The 19538-nt window shown below is 39.9% G+C and overlaps 1 protein-coding gene across 1 annotated transcript; it reads right to left on the bottom strand.

The window, feature by feature from the left end:
- Positions 1-85: 85 nt before the first annotated feature.
- On the bottom strand, positions 86-14147 carry rasl11a (RAS-like, family 11, member A). The gene is made up of 8 exons (XM_088347653.1): positions 13665-14147; positions 9648-9704; positions 9500-9582; positions 4576-4616; positions 4388-4517; positions 1119-1194; positions 498-574; positions 86-414 (listed from the first exon to the last, which is right to left on the bottom strand). Exons 1-8 carry the CDS (start codon positions 13786-13788, stop codon positions 268-270), a joined length of 735 nt encoding a protein of 244 aa, XP_088203779.1. The 5' UTR covers positions 13789-14147; the 3' UTR covers positions 86-267.
- Between the last annotated feature and the right edge of the window lie 5391 nt (positions 14148-19538).

Here is a 19538-nt window from a genome sequence, read left to right as displayed (position 1 = left end):
TGTGATAGACGACCATGGCAGTGAAAAAGAGAACTACATAGTTACAAACTAAAAACCTCAGCAGTAGTGAATGATGAACACAGGGTAAGAAATTCCAATCAATCTTCATTTGTTTACAATAAAAATACAACAGAAGAAGCAAACAGGAAGTCCTGGTCCTCGTAGCATGCTAACGGAAAGTTCATAAGAACACCGATCCTGCCGGTTGAGGCAGACAAATTTGTGCTTTTTAGGTGACAAAGATTGGCCCAGATGGTCTCCAGGCCGTCATAACGCAGTTGTTGATTTGACTTTGGAGGACAGGACCTGTCTAAACCTCCTCTTGAGCTCCTGCATGTTGGGAGATTTTGGTCGGGCAAGGTGGAGGCCGCCTCGCCGTTTCTCATTGTTGCCTCCTCCCAAAGCACGTGATACCTGCACAATGGAGAACACGTGACATAAAGACAAAGAAATAGAAAATGAATAAAATCAGTTTGTGCTTGATAGGGATAGCCAACCTCGTGGCACAGCTGCAGAAAAGCGGCATGGACACCCTCGTGGTTCTCCCTCGCAGAGGCCTCAAAGTAGGCACCCCCTGCGGGAAGGAGCGGGATTATTGTTGAGTGCAAGAGCGTTCATCACAATCTGTATACAGGGTTCGTAGACCTTTTTTGCAGAGCCACAAATATATCTGTGATAAATGCCATTTTTAATCTCGCATATATGTATATATACATATACACACATATACATATACTGTGTATATATACTATATATACATATACTGTGTATGTATACTATATATGCTATATATAAATATATATATATTTCTCATTTTCACATCCACCACTCTTACCTCTGCAAAATCTGGTTAGATTCCCGTTTTCTCCAATACTGTGCAAATGTGATCAGCAAAACATTTTGACCGATCAGTCATAGCCGTTAACAGTAACATATTACAGTAAAAACCTTGTGAAGAGTGCACCCAAACTTTGAGTTATTTTATAGATTTAAAAAAAGTGCATTATACACAAAAATACATACAGTACAAGAAAAAAAATACGGCAAATTTGTTTTTCTGTGTGGCCCTATACCAAAATACCCAGAGTGGTTGTGGACCACTGTTCATGAGCACCCACCAAGAGAGGACGCTAATGCCTCGCCTTCATCCGCCGGAACTTGCCGCGCTCTCAGCAAATCGCTCTTGTTTCCGATCTGCAACAGATTATGCGGCAGATCAGATTAGCGGGATTATCAAAGGTGCATTTGCAGCAAGTCGCTGAACAACTCGCGTTGATCTGATATGCTGCAGAAAAAAATTGAAATTGTTTTCTTGTTGCTCATCTTATGTATTATTTAGAGTATTATTTTTTCTCATTGTACGTTTGAAAAGAGAGGGTAAAGAAAATGATAAAGGTAGGGTTAAATTAAATGGAAATGCAGTAAAAAAAAAAATGTTTTACCAGAACTTCAAATCACTGTACTTTCCGTATTTTCACGAACATAGGATGCACATAAAAGCCTTCAATTTTTTTTGTCCTGTGTGTGTGTTGTAAGGGGGACATAATAGAAGAGACCGTGGGAATGTTAAAGGGTGAAGTGTGGGCGTGTATATAAAAGGAGGGGAATGTGCGTTGTGCAGAACATGTTGTTTTAACAACCCTGGAAATGGCAAAGGGACACGCTTATGGAGCACAATTTAACCAGACGGCCCTCAACTACTGGAAGGAACATGGAAACCGAGCAGCTGTGCGAGAATTTAAGATTAATAAATCGATGGTTCGCAAGTGGAGGAAGCTGAAGAAACGAACTCCGTCGAATAAAGAAAACGCAGCAATGCTTCTGTGGAAATAAGGCATGGTGGCCCAAATTGGAGGAGGGACTCGAGTGGTGGATCATCAACCAAAACTGGGAGAAGCGTTTCGATGTTCACCATTCAGCTAAACGCTGTAACGCTAGCATAAGAAATGAAAATTGAACATTTCTAAAGAGGTCCGTCTTGGTGCTTTCTTTTCATGAAACTGTGTCATTTTTCCATCCGGACCAGGACTACGGTAGCACAGAAACCTCCAGCATATTGTAATGAAATGCTGGGCATCTTTCGCTCTTACTGCAGCAAACACATCACCGATGAGGACTTGAATGGGTGTGATTGATAACGATTACCGGTAAAAAACTACCAAACTCAGTATTGCGCCAGCTCTTTTTTATATAGCATGCTTTGAGATTTAAACATGTCAATACTTTGTAATCCATCCTTCCATCCATTTTCTACACCGCTTATCCTCAGTAGGGTCGCGGAGGGTGCTGGAGCCCATCCCAGCCATCTTCGGGCAGTGGGCAGCGGACACCCTGAACTAATTGCCAGCCAGTTGAAGGGCATACGTTGTAATCAATAGTTAAAAAAAAACACAACCAAAACTTTGTCTTGCTCCCGCTGTATTTTGACACATACACACTTGAATGCTTTTTTTGTGTTGTAAGGCCGAAGTAGCAGAGGACATCCGCACCCGAAAATCAGGTGCGCCGTATGTATGTGTTAAATACAGAAATAGAACCGGCAACTGAGACTACGCCTTTTAACACGGTGCGCCCGATTCTTCTGAAACACTATTTACTATATATTTCTTTATTTGACCTAAAACAATTTACTCGCTGCTGCTATATTCTGGTTTGTATCATCATTGCAGCCTCAGTCAGCTCTTTGATGATGCACATGCAAGTTTGTGCACCTCTTTGATGCACTCAAATAAAATCTTATAGTTTGGTTGGTATTTGGACTGTACTTGAAGAAGGCATCCTATTACCTTCACCATTTTCATGTTACACTAACAAATAGGAAAAAAATAACCCTGGGGACGAGCATGTCGTCACTCTTCAGCACTTCCCACACCCTTCATTCCCCCTACCTAATGTGTTTCATCCACAGCTATTCTAAAGGTAAGCTAAAAGCATACAAACTATAAAAGTACAATAAATTCAAGACTACAAGCCGTTACTTTTTTCTACATCTTATCCACTGCCGCTTACAACATGATGCACCTTATTCTTTTTCTTTTATTCGTGAAGTGAATGGTTGACAGCTACAGTGTCTGTCAGGGCCCCGCATTTACACAGTTTTTGGCCCGATAGGTTAAAAAATATACTCGATAATTAGTCACCAGCTGCCACACTGGAAAATTTATTTAGCTGACACTACTTGGTAGAAAGTGTTTATGCATTATGACTTTTTATATAGTAGCAATAATACTATATAATACTCCTCTCTATCACTTTGTCATGTGTGCAAGAGATGGGAAAGCTTAAGATCAGTCGCATGGCTCACATGCGTAAATGCTGTTGTTATTGAACAGGCTTCTGAATTTTTGCTTGTACAGTACATTAAGAATTTATTGGTCAAGGCCAATCAACTCGATATTGACTCCTGCGTTAGTGATTAAGATAGATTACGTTTGTGGACACAGTCTACAAACATAAATCATATCTTTCAGATTTAATTTCCCCCTAATTTCCGGTCCGGAGCCTTCGCTCTGAAAACGCTGGTCTACTAGTGATCCCAAGAGCCAAGAAGAGGTTCGAGAGAGTGCTCCATTCGGGCCCCGGTGCTGTGGAATGCTCTTCCCCCTGAGATTCGATCTGCAACCTCAGTGGAAATGTTTAAATATAAGCTTAAAACACACTTCTATTCTATAGCATATGAATAACCTATATTTTATGTTGACAATATCAATGTATTATTTACCCTCGTGTAGGTTTTAGATCAGGGGATGGTGTCATGATAGTCTGTGGTTTGCACTAATCTGTGCTCTGTGCAGCCCTTTGAAACTCTTTGTGATTAAGGGCTATAGAAATAAACATGACTTGACTTGACAAGTGTCTTAATCCCGGCACAATGTGTTACTTTTCTGTGGTAGATATTCTCCCACTGATTTTTAAAAATGTAAGTATTTACATGAAATAGTTCATTTAAGTAGGTGTTTAAACCTGCGGCTTAAAATCGGGTCAAGCTTGTAAAAAAACGAAAATGCATTTCCTCCTTAAATTTGCACATGCGACTTTAAATCCGGTGTGCTCTGTAGTTTGAATCTACGGTGGTAAGTAATCGTCACCTCCAACATGGCAGCCCTTACTTTATCATAACCTAGCTATTATATAATATAAGTGAAAATATTACAACAGGAAACCACAAAAAATGGCGTCCATATTGCAGGCAATATGGCACCGTGTAAAAAATTAATCCAGCTTTGAATGCTGAGCTAGCAAAGTCAACAAAAGACTAGAGAAGGTCACTTAGAGTATTTCTGATTATTTGACGCGGGATTGATACAGACTTTTGACTGGTGACTAAATTTCAAACTACATTTCCGAAAAAAAAAAAAAAAAAAAAGCTCTCAAAGCTCCCACTGACCAATATTACTGGGATATTTCCGGACGGGTGGATGCGTCTGACGTGCTGGTACAAAGGCCGAATGGTGTGATAGCTGCTGGGGTCCGTGATGGAGAAGACCAGCACGTAGCCGTCGGCCCAGTAGATGGACCTGCCGGGTAAAAGCAGATAAGCACAAAAGACAAACTATGGGGCGGCCAGTGACCAACCTGTTGATCTGCTCCTGGCAGTAGAGGCCCTCTGCATTGTCCTGCGCCCAAACAAGAGCAAAGATGTTGTTATTTTGGGGTGGACCAAAAGGCAGGAAGCAGGAAAAAGCAAGGTGCTTAAATAATAAACTAATCAACAAAGTAACAGTCAAAAATAACAATAAAACTGAACCAAGAACCTTTGATAGAAATAGGCGCGCCAGACCATAACAAGAAAGTGGCTGAAATTTGCAAATTTTTCACGAGAACAGATTTCCAAATATATATATTATTCAATTAGACACAGAACATGTAGTGTTCCTCTCCACAATTATGCAAAATATTTGGCTGCTCGCCATGTCCTTTTTTGGGAGATTATCAACCAAATAGGACTCTGAGGAAAGACCGAAAAGCGCAAAGAATTTCTAATGGTCCTCCGTGGATTGTTATCGGGTTCGGGAAACAATGGCATGGCGGGAGAGAAGCGGTAGGTCCGCACAACTGCTAATTGTTAGGCTAACAACTCTCACAAGATACCCCTGTTGAGCCTGCTGTATCCCACCAACGCCAGATCCATTAGGCATGAAGTGGATAAACTAGAGCTACAATTCGTGGGAAACCACTACATTCGGGACGATTGCACATTAGTCATCGCTGTGACTTGGCCCCTATACTAGAGTGCAGCTGGCCTGATGCTCTCTAAATCGCTTACTTACACTGAAAGAAGCCCTCCAGTTTTGTGCACTTTTGTGTCATGACAATGAAGACCATTCATTCAACTGCAATTATGTGTTGTTTTTTTTTGTTGATCTATAGTTGTTAATTTGTTACAGACTTATATTCTCAGTCGGTAATGACGTCATCTCGAGGTAAGTTTGACCCCTGGGGGTTTTTATGAACGTGCGACACTACTTGCAGATTTTCACTGGGGCGGCATTAGCTCAGGAGGTAGAGCGGTCTTGGGACCGAAAAGGTCGCAGTTTCGAATTATGGCTCCATCGAGTTAAATGTCCTGAGTGTAAGACACTGAACCCCAACATGCAGGCAGGTGCCTTGCATGGCTGTCTCCGGTATCTGTGACTAGTGTGTGAATTGGTAAAGTGTGAAGTGTATTGTAGAGTGCTTTGGATATTCTTAGAGGCTGGTTAAAGTGTTGTGTAAATGCAGTCCATTTAACATTTTTCGCAGGGGGGATTTGGTCCCTATTAACCGCAAGAACCGAGGGATCTCTGTATACCGATGAGATACAGTGTATGAATACATTTTATGCAAAAAACATGGACTATTTCCTCACATTCAGCATGTTTAATAATTTGGGATTAAGTTTAAAGGAGGTAATCTGAATTTTAGAGAAATGTGACCGGGAAGCCCTTTGGGACTCTTGTGGCATTTTTCAGGCAAGCAAGATACGCAGAGCACCATCTAAGGCTTCCTGAACCCTCGTTATCTTCTCATCGTAGGAAGCGAATGTCTACAAGGACACAGCTTTGAGGACATAATTGTCCCCCTCCCACCCCGCTTGCCCCTCTGTTCCTTCTTATTCGCTTCTGCAGCATAACCATTGATAGTGCAGCAATTTTTCTGATCTTTGTGAAAAATCATGTAGTGCCTAAACTTTGAACAAGCATTTGTCATATCAAAGCCTTTCACAGATTTAAAGGGACAGTGTGCAATACTTAGTGCCTCCGAGTGGTACAAAAAACTTTAAATCAGTGAAAAAACAAACAAACATTGATTTGAAAACCAGGCAAACAAACAATGAACCATCATACCAATTTTTATTTAAAAAAATCAAAGGTCAAGATATTTGTATTTGTTTTACACTGTGGAATCCCTACTAAGGTCGGCTACATGTTTGTCCGGCATCCTGCCCATCTGCCGCGTATCACTGACCCTCGTTTGTACCAGACAACACAGCGCCATTTAGTGGTTGAATATTACACATTGAGGCTTTAAAGGGACACTGTGTATTGTGTAATGTCAAAAAAGAGCTCTAAAAAGCACAAGTAAGACTTAAAATGACCAAAGCGCACTATTTTTCTTCCTATTTTTGCCCAACCTTTGACAAGGTTTTGGTTTTTAAGAGAACTTGACGCAGCAAGATGGTGGACAATATTTTTAGCTTCATCTAGTCCAATAAATGCAAATTTGTAATCCTACGAGCATTTGAAAAAATACACGTTTATATGCTAGTTAATGCTTTTTGGCCAGGAGGTGCTAATAATAGACAATGTCCCTTTAAAATAATAGAATGGGGCACAGAATTATCTCTATTCCTTTTTTTTTGCGCTGATGCAGGAGTTAGTATTAGTGACTAGTGTGTCAAAGTAACATAATAGCACCGCTTAGTAGGGTCGCGGGGTTGCTGAAGTCCATCCCAGCTGTCCTAAGGCAGTGGGGAGGAGACACCCTGAACTGGTTGCCAGCCAGTCGCAGGGCACACAGAGACAGACAACTCACTCGCTCAATCACACCAAGGGACAATTTAGACCGGCCAATTAACCTGACATGCATGTTTTACAAATGTGGGAGAAAACCCCGGAGGAAACGAACGCAGGCACGGAGAGAACATGCAAATTCCATAAGGGGAGGCTGCGATAGCTGTACTTGAACCCTGAACCTCTGCACCATGAGCCTGCATGCTAACCACCCAGCCGCTGTGCCGCACTTGTTTTATGTAATATTGTGAATGTCTTGTTATTGATTTCAGCAATTTAGTTCCTTGGATACACAGAATATTTTTTTAAATATAATTTTAACTAAAATAATGTTTTGAGTCATATTTATGTTTATTGTTCACTTGTTTTATCATCGTCACCATCATTCAAATGAGTATTATATAACTGTGTTTTTAACATATTTTTCTCATGGAAAAAATAACTCTCTAATAAACTCTCATATTAAGATTTTTTTTCCACAAAAATGATAAATAGAAATAATACTTTAAATGAGTAAAATTGTCTGCTATTTGTTTATGAGACAATTTCCCCAATTTAAAAAGTAGTATTATTTATCTTATTTAACGAGAAAATTAAAAAGAAAAAAAATACCAAGAAATATGGAGAGTAATTCTAAAAACTAGCAATATTTTTTGCCAGTTTCATTTATTGAGTTGTACGAGCAACATATGTAGAGTGTTTCTACTGATTTTTTTTGCCTATAAACATTTGTTCCAGAATGTATACCATTAAACCAATGATTTCAACTGTGGTAATGTTCTGTCAGCAAATTGCCAATTGCCCATTATTATGTTTTAGTTTTTTGCAATTTAAAAAAAAAAAACCACATACATTGAACAAACAAATACAGAAACGTTCACAAGGAAGAGAGGCAGCCAGCAGATGTACCAGAATTTTCAAAATGTCATTGGATTTAGTGATTTGAAGTGAAATTATAGTTTGGTATGCAAGTTCTTTATGCTAAAGGTATCTGAATAATATGTTACGTCGTTACTGAAATTATACCCTTAACATTCCAGTAAAATCCCAATCAAGACATAACCAAAGTAAATTGAATGCTGTTCTTGAAAAGGTTTTGGTCTCTTTTAAAAGGTTACGCTCTAGTTTTGACACCAACTGAAATAATCTTTCAAATGTTACAAACATTGAATAATCTACGTCGGAACACACAGAAATAGAATGTCTTTATTATCGCCTGAATTTATTTGTATTTATTTATTTGCAATTACATGCCTGCAGAAGAGTGTAGCCTGGGCATCTTAGCTGGAAAACAGCTGGGACAATAGCATGAAGCCTTACCTGGTCCCAGATCATGTTTGATCAGAATCTGAAAAACTAAAGATATTTTACACATTTTTCTCAAGGTGCAGTACTTCAAAGCATTTTCATTGTGTTTTTTTTTTAATACAGGCTGTAATAGGCTATCGCAGGCTAAGGACCGTGAAAAAAAGCTTGCAAATGGCCGAGAGTGGTGTCAGTCAAAAGGTCAGAGGCTAACGGCTATATTGGAAATCATTTGACGAGTCTGTTTATACTCATAGCGGCATTATGAAATGAAACAAATTGAACACAACAAGGATCTTCAAACAATGCAGGAATGCTTTAAGGAAGATTTTTTATTTCATTTTATCTGTTGGCATTATTGTGTGTTTTGGAGCAAATATTTTACACGGTTGGATTCACTGGGGGACGGGACTGCAACTGGGTGGTTAGCACGCACCCCCACGGTGCAGAGGTTCAGGGTTCAAGTCCAACTACCGCGTGTGGAGTTTGCATGTTCTCCCCGTGCTTGGGTGGGTTTCCTTTCGGGCAGTCCGGTTTCCTCCCACGTTTCAAAAACATGCATGTCGGATAATTTGGCCAGTCCAAATTGTCCCTAGGTGTGAATGGGCGAGTGAGTTGTCTGTCTCTGTGTGCCCAGCGACTAGCTGGCAACCAGTTCACGGTGTCCCCTGCTCACTGCACCCCCGCGACCCTGCTGAGCATGAGCGGCTCAGATAATGGTTAATGGATGGATTCACTGGGCTCTCATGAATGTTACCAGACTATGTGTTTGAATCGTTTCATGAGAGAAATACTACAAGACTTTTTGGTTGGGTTTTATAGTTAGTTGTGACGTTTCTACAATGAGTACATTTGGAAATGGTCATTATATCTTGGATCCCAAGATTTTAAGCTTTCCAATGATATGTGGCATGTTGTATTTCAGTGACTGGTGACATCGTGAAGACACGACTTCGGAATGTTGGGGGTTAACAGGCATGTCAATCATGTAACTTAATCAGTTCAGTGCTCTCTTTCATTTTAAATTGCCTTTCACGACTACATGTATGTTTTTGGTGATGGGTTTTATTGAATAATTTTCCCCCCAAAATGCAACTTATACTCTGGTGCGACTTACATATTGTTTTCCCTTCTTAACTCTGCATTTTTTGCCGGGTGCGACTTATACTCCGGAGAGACTTATAGTCCGGAACATATGGTACCTGCAGAGCGACACAGGGCGTGTCCTGGATCTGAAGCGAGACCTCCTCGCCTTCCAGGGTGACTTTTCTGGAGTAGAGTGCGCCTGGTGGCAAGCAGATCAGTGGTTTCATTGAGAGCACACATAGGGAAACTGTGTCGTTATTTTACCTGTGTTGGCTTCATAGTCTCCAATGAAACGCTTGGTGAGGAACCTGACGATGAGAGCTGCAAAAAGCAGAGCGAGTTATTTTGAAATGATTTGCAATGATTAACGGGTTAATGTTAGTTGTAACCCTAACATCTAACCCTATCCCTGTGGTCAGCTACCAAAACTGTTGAATGAGACAAAGAATTGTCTGAAGCTGCAAAAAAAACAAAAAAAACAAAACAAAAAAAAACAATACAAGCCTTAAAATGAATGCAACACATCCTGTATGTATCTATATTAGCATACTACCTTTATGAGTCAGTTAGATGCAGCACATCCAGTGGAGAATAATGCACCACGTGACTTCTCTGTTGTGGAATACCACCTCAGGCTTAACTTCATTACAATATCAATGAATTATTGTATGTTTCATTGCTTTGATAATATTAAAGATGTGCAATAAGGAAATCCAATTTTTGATGTCATTCAATTTGAAGGATTTGAATAAAATCTATAAAATGGACACTTATCTGGGCAACAAAAAGAGATCAAGAAAACACAGCATGTGTTCATTAAAATAAAAATAAAACCTTTTGAAAAGCTAAATAAAATAAAATAATACAATTTAAGTTTTATTTTTGTGCAAATATCACAAGTCAGTGCGTGGCTCAAATGCAACAGCATCCTCTTCTCTCTCATTTGATACTAAATCAAGGCACCCATGTATCGGCCTGCTCAGTAAAACACAAATAATCTACCTAAGTGTCCATCCATCCATCCATTATCTGCACCACTTATCCTCAGTAGGGTTGCGGGAGTACTGGAGCCCATCCTAGCCGTCTTCGGGCAGTGGGTAGGGGACACCCCGAACTGGTTGCCAGCCAGTCGCAGGGTGCACAGAGACAGACAACTCACACGTACATTCAAACATAGGGAGAATTTGGACCTGCCAATTAACCTGACATGCATGTTTTTGGAATGTGGGGGGGAAATCACACAGGCACAGAGAGAACATGCAACAACATGCAAACTCCACACAAGGTGGTTGCTGGACTTGAACCCTGAGCCTCTGCATCATGCTAACCACCCAGTCCCCGTGCCGCCCTACCTAAGTGTCACTTAGGTAGGGCGGCAACAACAAGTTAACCATAGTTTGAAATGCAGTATTTCCAATCTCCCTCATATCCCATTTTCTTCATCCCTGTATTTCTCCAGTAATGCTTTTTTGTATTTAAATTTGAACACATGGATAGTTGGACATTGTTTGATATCATTTTGCAAATTATTCCAAAGTCTGACTCCACACACAGACACACACATACTTTTCCTGGTGGTTCTCACCTTTGGGATTTTGAATTCACCACAGCCCCTCAAGTTATAATTTCCCTCTTTCCGAGTGAATAATTTTTGTATGTTTTCTGGCACTATGTTTTTTTTTACCTTAAATAACAGTTGTGAAGTGAAAAATTGTATTAAATCATCCAATTTTAATAATTTGGACTGCATGAATAAAATATTGGTATGATCCCGATATCCTACCCTGTGTATGGTTCTTATTGCACGTTTTTGAAGGATAAAAATGGGCTGTAGTGAACTTTTGTAATTATTGCCCCAGACTTCTGCACAATATGTTAAATATGGCAGAACAAGAGAACAATATAATAAATACAATGCATTATAATTTAAAAGAAATTTGACTTTATTAATTATTGAAATGCTTTTAGATACCTTAGTTTGTATGTGTCTGATGTGTGTTTTCCAACTTAATTTATTGTCTATTATGACCCCTAAAAACGTAATTTCTGATACAATGTCTATTGCGACACCATCCATTTTTACTTCTAAATCTTGATTTGCCTTACGATTACCAAAGAATATTACTTTGGTTTTATTTAAATGTAAAGATAATTTATTTATATCCATCCATACTTTTAGACAGTATAATATTAAAAGGGGTCACTACACCCCCAAAATAAGATATCAAAATAACTAAAAGGCAAATTTTTCAATTCTTCCAGTACCTTCAAAGGAAGAAATCCATAGCTGATCAAAATAATGTTTTTTGGTGACTTCGAGGACTAAAATAAAGTCGCTACCTTGTTGCTAGCACATACTTTTGAGATGTTCCTATCCATAATCTACAATATTTTTTGTGTCAATGGGGTGCTATAAACTGACATGAATTCTGCCATTTGAATTAAACAATGCACACGCAGCTTGGCTGCTTCACACTTGAACTGGTAGCCATCCAGTCGCAGGGCACACAGAGACAGACAACTCACTCGCTCATTCAAGCATTCAACCTGCCATGCATCTTTTTGGAATGTGGAGAATGTGCCTTGAGTAAACCCACACAGGAACGGGGAGAACATACAAACTCCATTTGGGGAGCTGGACTTGAACCCTGGGCGCAAACCACCAATCCACCGCCCGCACTAAAACATTTATATTCTTAATTATACTGTAGTAGATTTTGTGTTAATGTTCCGACTTTAAATCTGTTCAATGTGTAAAATGCTTTTGGTGCATAATCTTTTATCATACTGTATACTGTATATCATTAAAAACCGAAAAATCTTAAGAGCCGTTTGGTAGCCGAAAAGAGACGGTTTTCTAAATATAGCTGTCCTCTAGGGTCCCATCTCTAAGGGGCGGTGATGCTTCACGTGACACCATAATAAAAAGCCACCAGAGCATGTGTTTCAGCATTATTTTTATGCACTATTTTAAAAAAGGATTTCTTCATTTATTGCTTGTCTATGGAGTCAGACTGCCAAGAAACCTGGCAATAGCAACAATTTCAAGCATTTTCAAGAACTCCACCCAAAATTCAAGCATTTTCCTGACTTTGAAAACACAAAATTAAGGATTTCAAGCACCCAAACAAGCCCTGTGAATATGATGAAAAACACTACATAAAAATATTGAAAAAGTAAAAGAAAACAAAAATGTGAACAACACAGCGTCAGAAATACTCAACTGCCTTGAAATGATTCAGTCCATTTGATTCCTAGCACAGCTCTCGGCCATCTTTCCCTCTCCTATTTTGCTCTGCTAGTGTCTCTTGCAGCATAGCAAGAGTCTGTGGAGCCTCCGATGTATTACGGTAAGAGAATGTTATATAGTTGTTATGTATACCATGACTAGTAGATTATTAGCATGAGATAGATAGAACAAGAGATTGAGTGTGAGAGATGAATAGAGAGAAAGAGATAAAACATGAGAGTACAAGGGATAAAGCTACTAAGTGAGAGAGGGGGAGAAATAACAAGAGAGAGAGAGAGCAGAAGACAGGGGGGGGGAAACAGAGAGAGAAAGAATGAGGGAGACAAGGAGGGAGATGAATAAGGATAAAGAGAGAGAATAAGAGAAACATAGAGAAGAGAGAAAGTTAAAGAAAGCACAAGAGAGAGAGGGCACAAGAGAGAGAGAGAGTGAGATACTAAGAGAGAAAGAGAAAATGAGAGAGAAAAAAAGAAGACAATAAAGATAGAGAGAGACAGATATAGAGAGATATAGAGAAAAAGAGAATGAAACAGTGAAAGAGTGTTGAGAGAGAGAGAGAGAGAGAGAGAGAGAGAGAGAGAGAGAGAGAGAGAGAGAGAGAGAGAGAGAGAGAGAGAGAGAGAGAGCAAGTATGTAGTTCCAGTTGCTCTGCTGGTAGCCCCTGGCTATTGTCAACATCAAGTGATCATATTTAAACTGCAGCTGATTTTTATCTTGCGCATCTCTTGGTGATGTCTTGCGGGCTGAAGTAAAATCCTTAGCAGGCCTGATATGCCCCGTGTGTCGTATGGTTGACACCTTTGCTTTAAGCGAACAACAACAACAAAAAACATTTTGGCCAGCCAGACACTCTGGGTGCTCAGCACCCCCAAAGCCATGAACCTAAAACCACCCCTGCTCCTTTTTATTCCGCGCTTTGTTGTTTTCTGGCTATGCATTAAGCTGACAGTAATCCTCCATGGACGAATTATTATCATTCCTCCGTCGTTGAGCTAAATTGGGAATTGAGAAGTTTGCTTTGCAATGCTCACCAGTTTTTCCGACGTTGCTGGCCCCCAGCACCACCAGTTTGACCGTCTTCGTGTGCACACAGTCCAGCAGAGGATACTCGGGGATGGGCACCAGCAGAAAGTTGGCCGATCCGCTGTTGTTCATGGCTCCCGGTGCAGGGGAGAAGGGGGTCGTTGCAGCAGCATTGACCTCGGCTCCGTGTGGGAAAGAGAAAACCCTCCTCTTCCACCACCACGACCACTTACTTTTCCTCCTCCTCTTCTTTCTCCTCCTTACCGCCCCGAGGACAAGCCAGTCCGATATTCCCAGGACGTTTCTTCTCCGTTATCCCTCGATCTGCTTCTGCTGCAGGTCAGCACTTGAGGGCTTTGCCAAACGCATGCGGTAATAGTCCAAAAGTGGCAGTGGAGTGACAACATTCTCCAGGCCACTTCGCTAGATGTGCCAAACAAGGACTTCGGGTCGAAGTGAGAGTCCAACTCACGATGGGAAAAACGTCAGGTTGTCCCTGAGTAGTGATGTTTCATTCGTGAACGACGCGGCTCTAAGAACCGGCTCTAGGAAGTGAACCACGGAGCCAGTGTTCTGCCGAGAGTTTCAACTCAGAAGTGGCTTGAGTAGCCTTAAAGTTTTACTCAAGTAAAAGTACTGTTACTTCAGAATAGTGCGACTCAAGTAGTAGTAAAAAGTAGTCATCCAAATGATTACTTGAGTAAAAAAGTACTTGGTGAAAAACTTGCCTGAGTACAGAGTAACTGTAGCAACATCTTCTTTGTTGATTTTTTTAAACAACCATTCAATCAGATCATCAACTCATCAAAGTCCATCCAATCGCCAATAAACTACATTTCATTCAAGGTAAATTCACGTACTTTAATAAACAATCAAATAACAAGAGTAAAAATCCAACAACGGGCTAGCCCAGGTTTCAGTAGTAACTCTAATTCCTCCCTCCCTTTTTTTAACGATTTCTTTTGCTCCTTTTTTTCCCTAGCTTGTAGTTGCTTTTTCCTACTTAAAAAAAAATCATTTTTTCTTTTATTGTTTTCTTCCTCTCCCTTTTTTCTTTTCTTTTATTCTTTTGTTATTCCTTTCCTATCCTTTTTCTTTCTTTTCTTCTTCTTTTTATTCTGGTTGGTTGACTGGTTGGCTGGCTTAACAACTAGGGTCATAGGGGCATCATTTCCTGTGGTGTTTCTTGGACAAGTACAGCCTGGTGTTGCCCATCCCACTCCAGGCAAACAAAGGTTTCCACCTGGTCTTGAACCGGGTACCTTTAACGTGCTAGGCAGATGTGCTACCCACTTTTCCTTTTTTCCTTTTATAATTTTCTTGTTTTGTTTTTTTCCCTACCTGTTTTCATTTTTTCTAGTTTTTGATTCCTTTCAATCTTTTTTTTTCCTTTTTTCGCCCGTTTTCTTTTTTCCTCTTTTTGTCTTATTTTTTTCTGTTTTAACGTTATGTTTTCCCAACTTTTTAATTCATTGCGTGAATAATGTTACATCATAATTGGTACAGTAGTCTAGGAATGTGGATTCAAGCAACTAAAACAATCTGATGAGCAGTTTGGGAGCCGAAAGAGTTGGCTCTTTTTGGTGAGTAGAGCCGAAAAAGCCGGTTCTCGAGAAAGGACCGGAATTCCCATCACTGGTTCCTGAGAATTTAGTGAACGCGAGGTCAATACACTTGCACAAAGACATAACTCAATCGGGCGGCGTCTGTTTTCGTCGTTTCTCTTACTGTCCTATGAAGAACGAATTCGCAATGTGGAGATCCAAAACGCTTTAATACATTTGTCTGATAAGAACTATCTTCAATAAGAAAAAAAAACACAATGCAAAATGTTTAAGCACCGCATGCAGGAACTATCCTTAAGGATAATCAAACAAACTCCCTTCGCTCAATGCAAGTCAGGTTGTGGTTTCAAGTTACACAGTAAGTACCAAAACAACAAGAAGTTGTAGTATTTGAATTTCAAAATAAAAAACAATTATTCAAATAAAAGTAACTTTGTGCTAAAGGTAAAGTGAGATAACCTGTAAATAAATATATTCTGTCGCGTATTTTGTCACTACACAATATTTTGCGAATGGAGGTGGGGGTCAGCCAGGCTGAACTTTTCATTAGGAGTCAATTGAGAGGAAGCAAAGTGCGCCTCATTGAGCTTGACAGAGTAGTAAACAAGAAAAACAAAACCTTGGGTCTAGACCAGGGGTCAGCAACCCAAAATGTTGAGAGAGCCATTTTAGACTTCTTTCTATTCGTTTAGTTTTTGTTTTTAAATATTGCATTGCTGCAAAATTTCCCCCCAAAAATTCCAAATGGCATTGTATGATACCTGGGGTAATAAGGGTAAAAATGATATGTAGAAAATGAAAAAGGTGTATTCTTAACTACGAGTGTGGTGCAAGAACTGTGAGTTTCAAAAAATAATTGGAAAATGTTTAACTAACACAAAAAGGAGATATTATACATGGTTTGTACATTGGAATTATTTGTTATTCTGCTTTAACATTGCATCGCGTTGACTTGCCCGCCATTTTACACATGGCAGCTATGCTCGGGTAACGAATGCTAATAATGCATATCACAATCCCACGCAAATAACTTTCAACTGCTCACGGATCCCTTCACCACCTGGGTCGTGGGGGCACCACCTTCTGTGGTGTGCCTTGGGCAATTACAATTACCGCGGCGCCCATTCTTTTCCAGCCCGGATTTCTGGGTAGAGGTTTGCACCCCGACAAGAAACAGATGGAACTGGTTTCCATGGCTACCAATAGTAGAAGAAGGCCTCTGATCTGACTTAGATACAGCACCTTTATTATCTGGTCGCTGTTTTTTTTCGGTGTATGGCGTCATTCCATTCTTCAGATATGAGCCGGACTAGGCAATGACAGGCAGCGGAGTTTTTTTTATATAACTGATTCGAGGTTGGCATTTTTATTTATTCGACGGGTCGATTATTAAGTCTCGGATGCAGCAGAAACTCTCTCTTCCTTGCTCCTACTCCTCTACCATCTCTCCCCTCCTACTCTTTCCTCGCTATAGACTCTGTGCCTTCTGATTGGATAAGTGACCGGGGGCAAAGCTATTGAAGCACGAACAGTAATAAACTCTTTATATCACGTTTTACCCTGGAATATCATGTCAATCTCGTTTTATACAATGTTTCACAACGTTGCTATAAGTGACAATAAAGACAATTCTAAGGACGTTAGAGCGGCAGGTCAGTTAACCCATCGTGACATGCCTGCGTCCGTGATAGAAAAGAGCGTTTGCGATAAAGAGACAGTGTAAAAAGTGTTGTAAACTTGTTTGTGAAAGTAGGTTCAGGTGGATACTGATATATTAGCTCTTATCATAGCATTAGTTCGTCAATCAAGCGTGTGTGTTTGTGATTGAGAGAGATGATAAAAAGCACGCTAAAGTAGGAGTTATTAGCTGTTACCATTACATTTCATTAGCTGTTACCATAACATTAGTTTGTAAATCTGTCTCTAAAACAGGAGTGCCCATACTTATCAATTACCCAGCTCCATTGAAATTAGTATTCACTTTTTGTTTTGGGTTAATTGAAGTCACGGTGGTTGCATTGAAATTTTTATTTTTGTACTGTTAAAGTTTTTTTGTACCTTTTATACCAGTTGCTGCTAGGGCTCATTTTATTACCTGCATTGTTAGTTTTTTGTTTAAGTGAAAGATTAGTCATGTTAGTTGAGTTGAAATTCTAATATATTTAATGTAAAACGTCTCAGAGAGCAGTTAAAGATTTATCTGAATTTATAACAAATTGTTGGGACCAGAACAAAGACAGGACCCACTTGCGTTACGTTTCTCTCAGTTTTATTGGAAGAAAGGGAAGGGTTGCCCCCACGATCTGTTGATCGCTGGGCACATGAAGCAGATCGCTCCGAATGCGGAAGTGGGACTTCCGTGGCGAGCGATGGCGGTGTCGGGAACGGAAAAACGGGTCAGCAGCTAAGACAAGAGAGCAAAAACGTGGTCGTGGTCGGAAACGAGTCTTAAGCCAGGAAAAGAGAGTAGACGTGGTCAGGATAAAAAACGGGTCGAAACTGGGGGACAGACAGGAGCAAAAAACAGGTTAGACTCAGGGTCGAAGAAAAGGCTTGCCTAGTGTAAACTGAGGTTCGCAGATGGACTGACAACAGGGGACAGATAGGAGTGGGTTTAAATAGGGACAGAGAGCCAATCATAGTCCGAGACAGTTGGCCCGAAAGGAGCAGGCACAGGTGAAACATATCGGTAATCATGACACAAATATTCTCTGTTTCTTTTTGCATTATTAAAAATGTGTTACACAATTTTTTTAAGCTTTTACAGCAAATGAATATCTTCTCCAAATATCGGTTACCGGCCTCATTTTAATAAAAATAATCGGTATCTGTATCGGCCCTGAAAATCCCATATCGGTCGATCCCTAATACTGATACTAGATCCTAAATCAATGGGGAACAATTATTGGGAAATATTGTAGTTCAGATTGTACAATATGCATTGCATCATATGTGATTCTTGTATTTTTGTTAAAAAATAAACTTTGTAGTCACGTTCTTTGCTTTTGTGACATATTAAAACACACAGGTAAATGTTTTTGTTTCCTGCACTTCATTTAAGATCATTTATATATATATATATATACCGCAGCCATATCCCCTTAGTTGGAGGTGGCTAGAGTCATTTCTGACTCTTTTTGGGAGATTGATACAGAGGAGGGGATTCCCAGCCCCCTCGCTCAACCCAACTGAGGTGTTGGGAGTCAATCCCCCCAATTCCAACCCCTAATGCCGAACGCCAAGCAGGGAAGCAACGGGTACCAATGTTTAAGTCTTAGGTATGACTCGGCCGAGGCTTGAACCACAACCTCCCAGTCTCGAGGCGGGCGTCATACCCCCAAGGCCACCGAGCTGGAAGATAATTCATTGTAAATATATTCATCATATCAAACATTTTAAGTCTCAGCAATGGAAAAAAATATCAATAATGACCACAAGTCAAGTCAAAATCAAGTCAAGTCAAATTTATTTATATAGCCCTTAATCACAAAAATGTCTCAAAGGACTGCACAGGATTACAGTTACAAAATTACACAATTACCTGATCTTTAACCAGCATGCGGGCAAGGAAAAACTCAAAAACCTCAGTGTGAGGAGAAAAGAGAAACCTTGAGATAGGACCTCACATGTGGTAATCCCCCTTCCAGGATTGACCAGGGTGAATTACAATTAGCATTACTGTACACATAATAGTAAACATTAGGTAAGATGTTGAAAATGTCCGGAAAGTAAGTAAAATTAAAACTGACAAACTTAAATCCTAATTGAACATTCATGCATAATTCCTTGTAGTACTGTATACTTTATGCCCCAGATAAGCAGGAAGGTGCCTTGCATGGCTGACACCGTTATCGGTGAGTGTGTGTGTGTGTGTGTGTGTGTGTGTGTGTGTGTGTGTGTGTGTGTGTGTGTGTGTGTGAATGAGTAAATTGTAAAGTGCATTGTAAAGTACTTTGGGAGGTCTTCAGTGACTGGTTAAAGTGATATATAAATCTAGTCCACTTCACCATTTACCGTTTATTATCATGTAGGTAAAAAAATTCTCATGTTATGAACAACAAGTAGTACAGTAGTACTTAAAACTGCTTACCTACTGCTCAAATCAATAAAGAGCAAAGTAGTCTCACCAAAACTAAGTTTATGTTTCCAAAGGCTTGCAAAAAGTTGCTTTGCACTTCGCAGAGCAACTTCTTCTGGTCAAGGGAGAGAGTGTAATATTTAGTGTCTCGCAGTGGTGCAAAAAAAACTTTCATCCGGTAAAAAAAATAAAAACATTATTTGAATACTAGGCAAACATACACGAACTATCTTACAAAT

The sequence above is a fragment of the Urocampus carinirostris genome, chromosome 11, assembly GCF_059441175.1.
Source record: "Urocampus carinirostris isolate Australia breed hairy pipefish chromosome 11, RoL_Ucar_1.0, whole genome shotgun sequence".
Lineage (NCBI taxonomy): Eukaryota > Metazoa > Chordata > Actinopteri > Syngnathiformes > Syngnathidae > Urocampus > Urocampus carinirostris.
Note: the sequence above shows the minus strand (reverse complement) of the source record. Positions and strands in the feature narration are given on the sequence as shown.

What these genes read in the sequence shown, in the direction of transcription:
- rasl11a (XM_088347653.1), bottom strand. Translation starts at nt 13,788, where the DNA reads ATGAACAACAGCGGATCGGCCAACTTTCTGCTGGTGCCCATCCCCGAG. An exon ending in AGACTATGAAGCCAACACAG is followed by an intron (nt 9,583 to 9,647) that starts GTAAAATAACGA and finishes GCTTGCCACCAG; the next exon opens with GCGCACTCTACTCCAGAAAA. An exon ending in GGCATTAGCGTCCTCTCTTG is followed by an intron (nt 575 to 1,118) that starts GTGGGTGCTCAT and finishes TCCTTCCCGCAG; the next exon opens with GGGGTGCCTACTTTGAGGCC.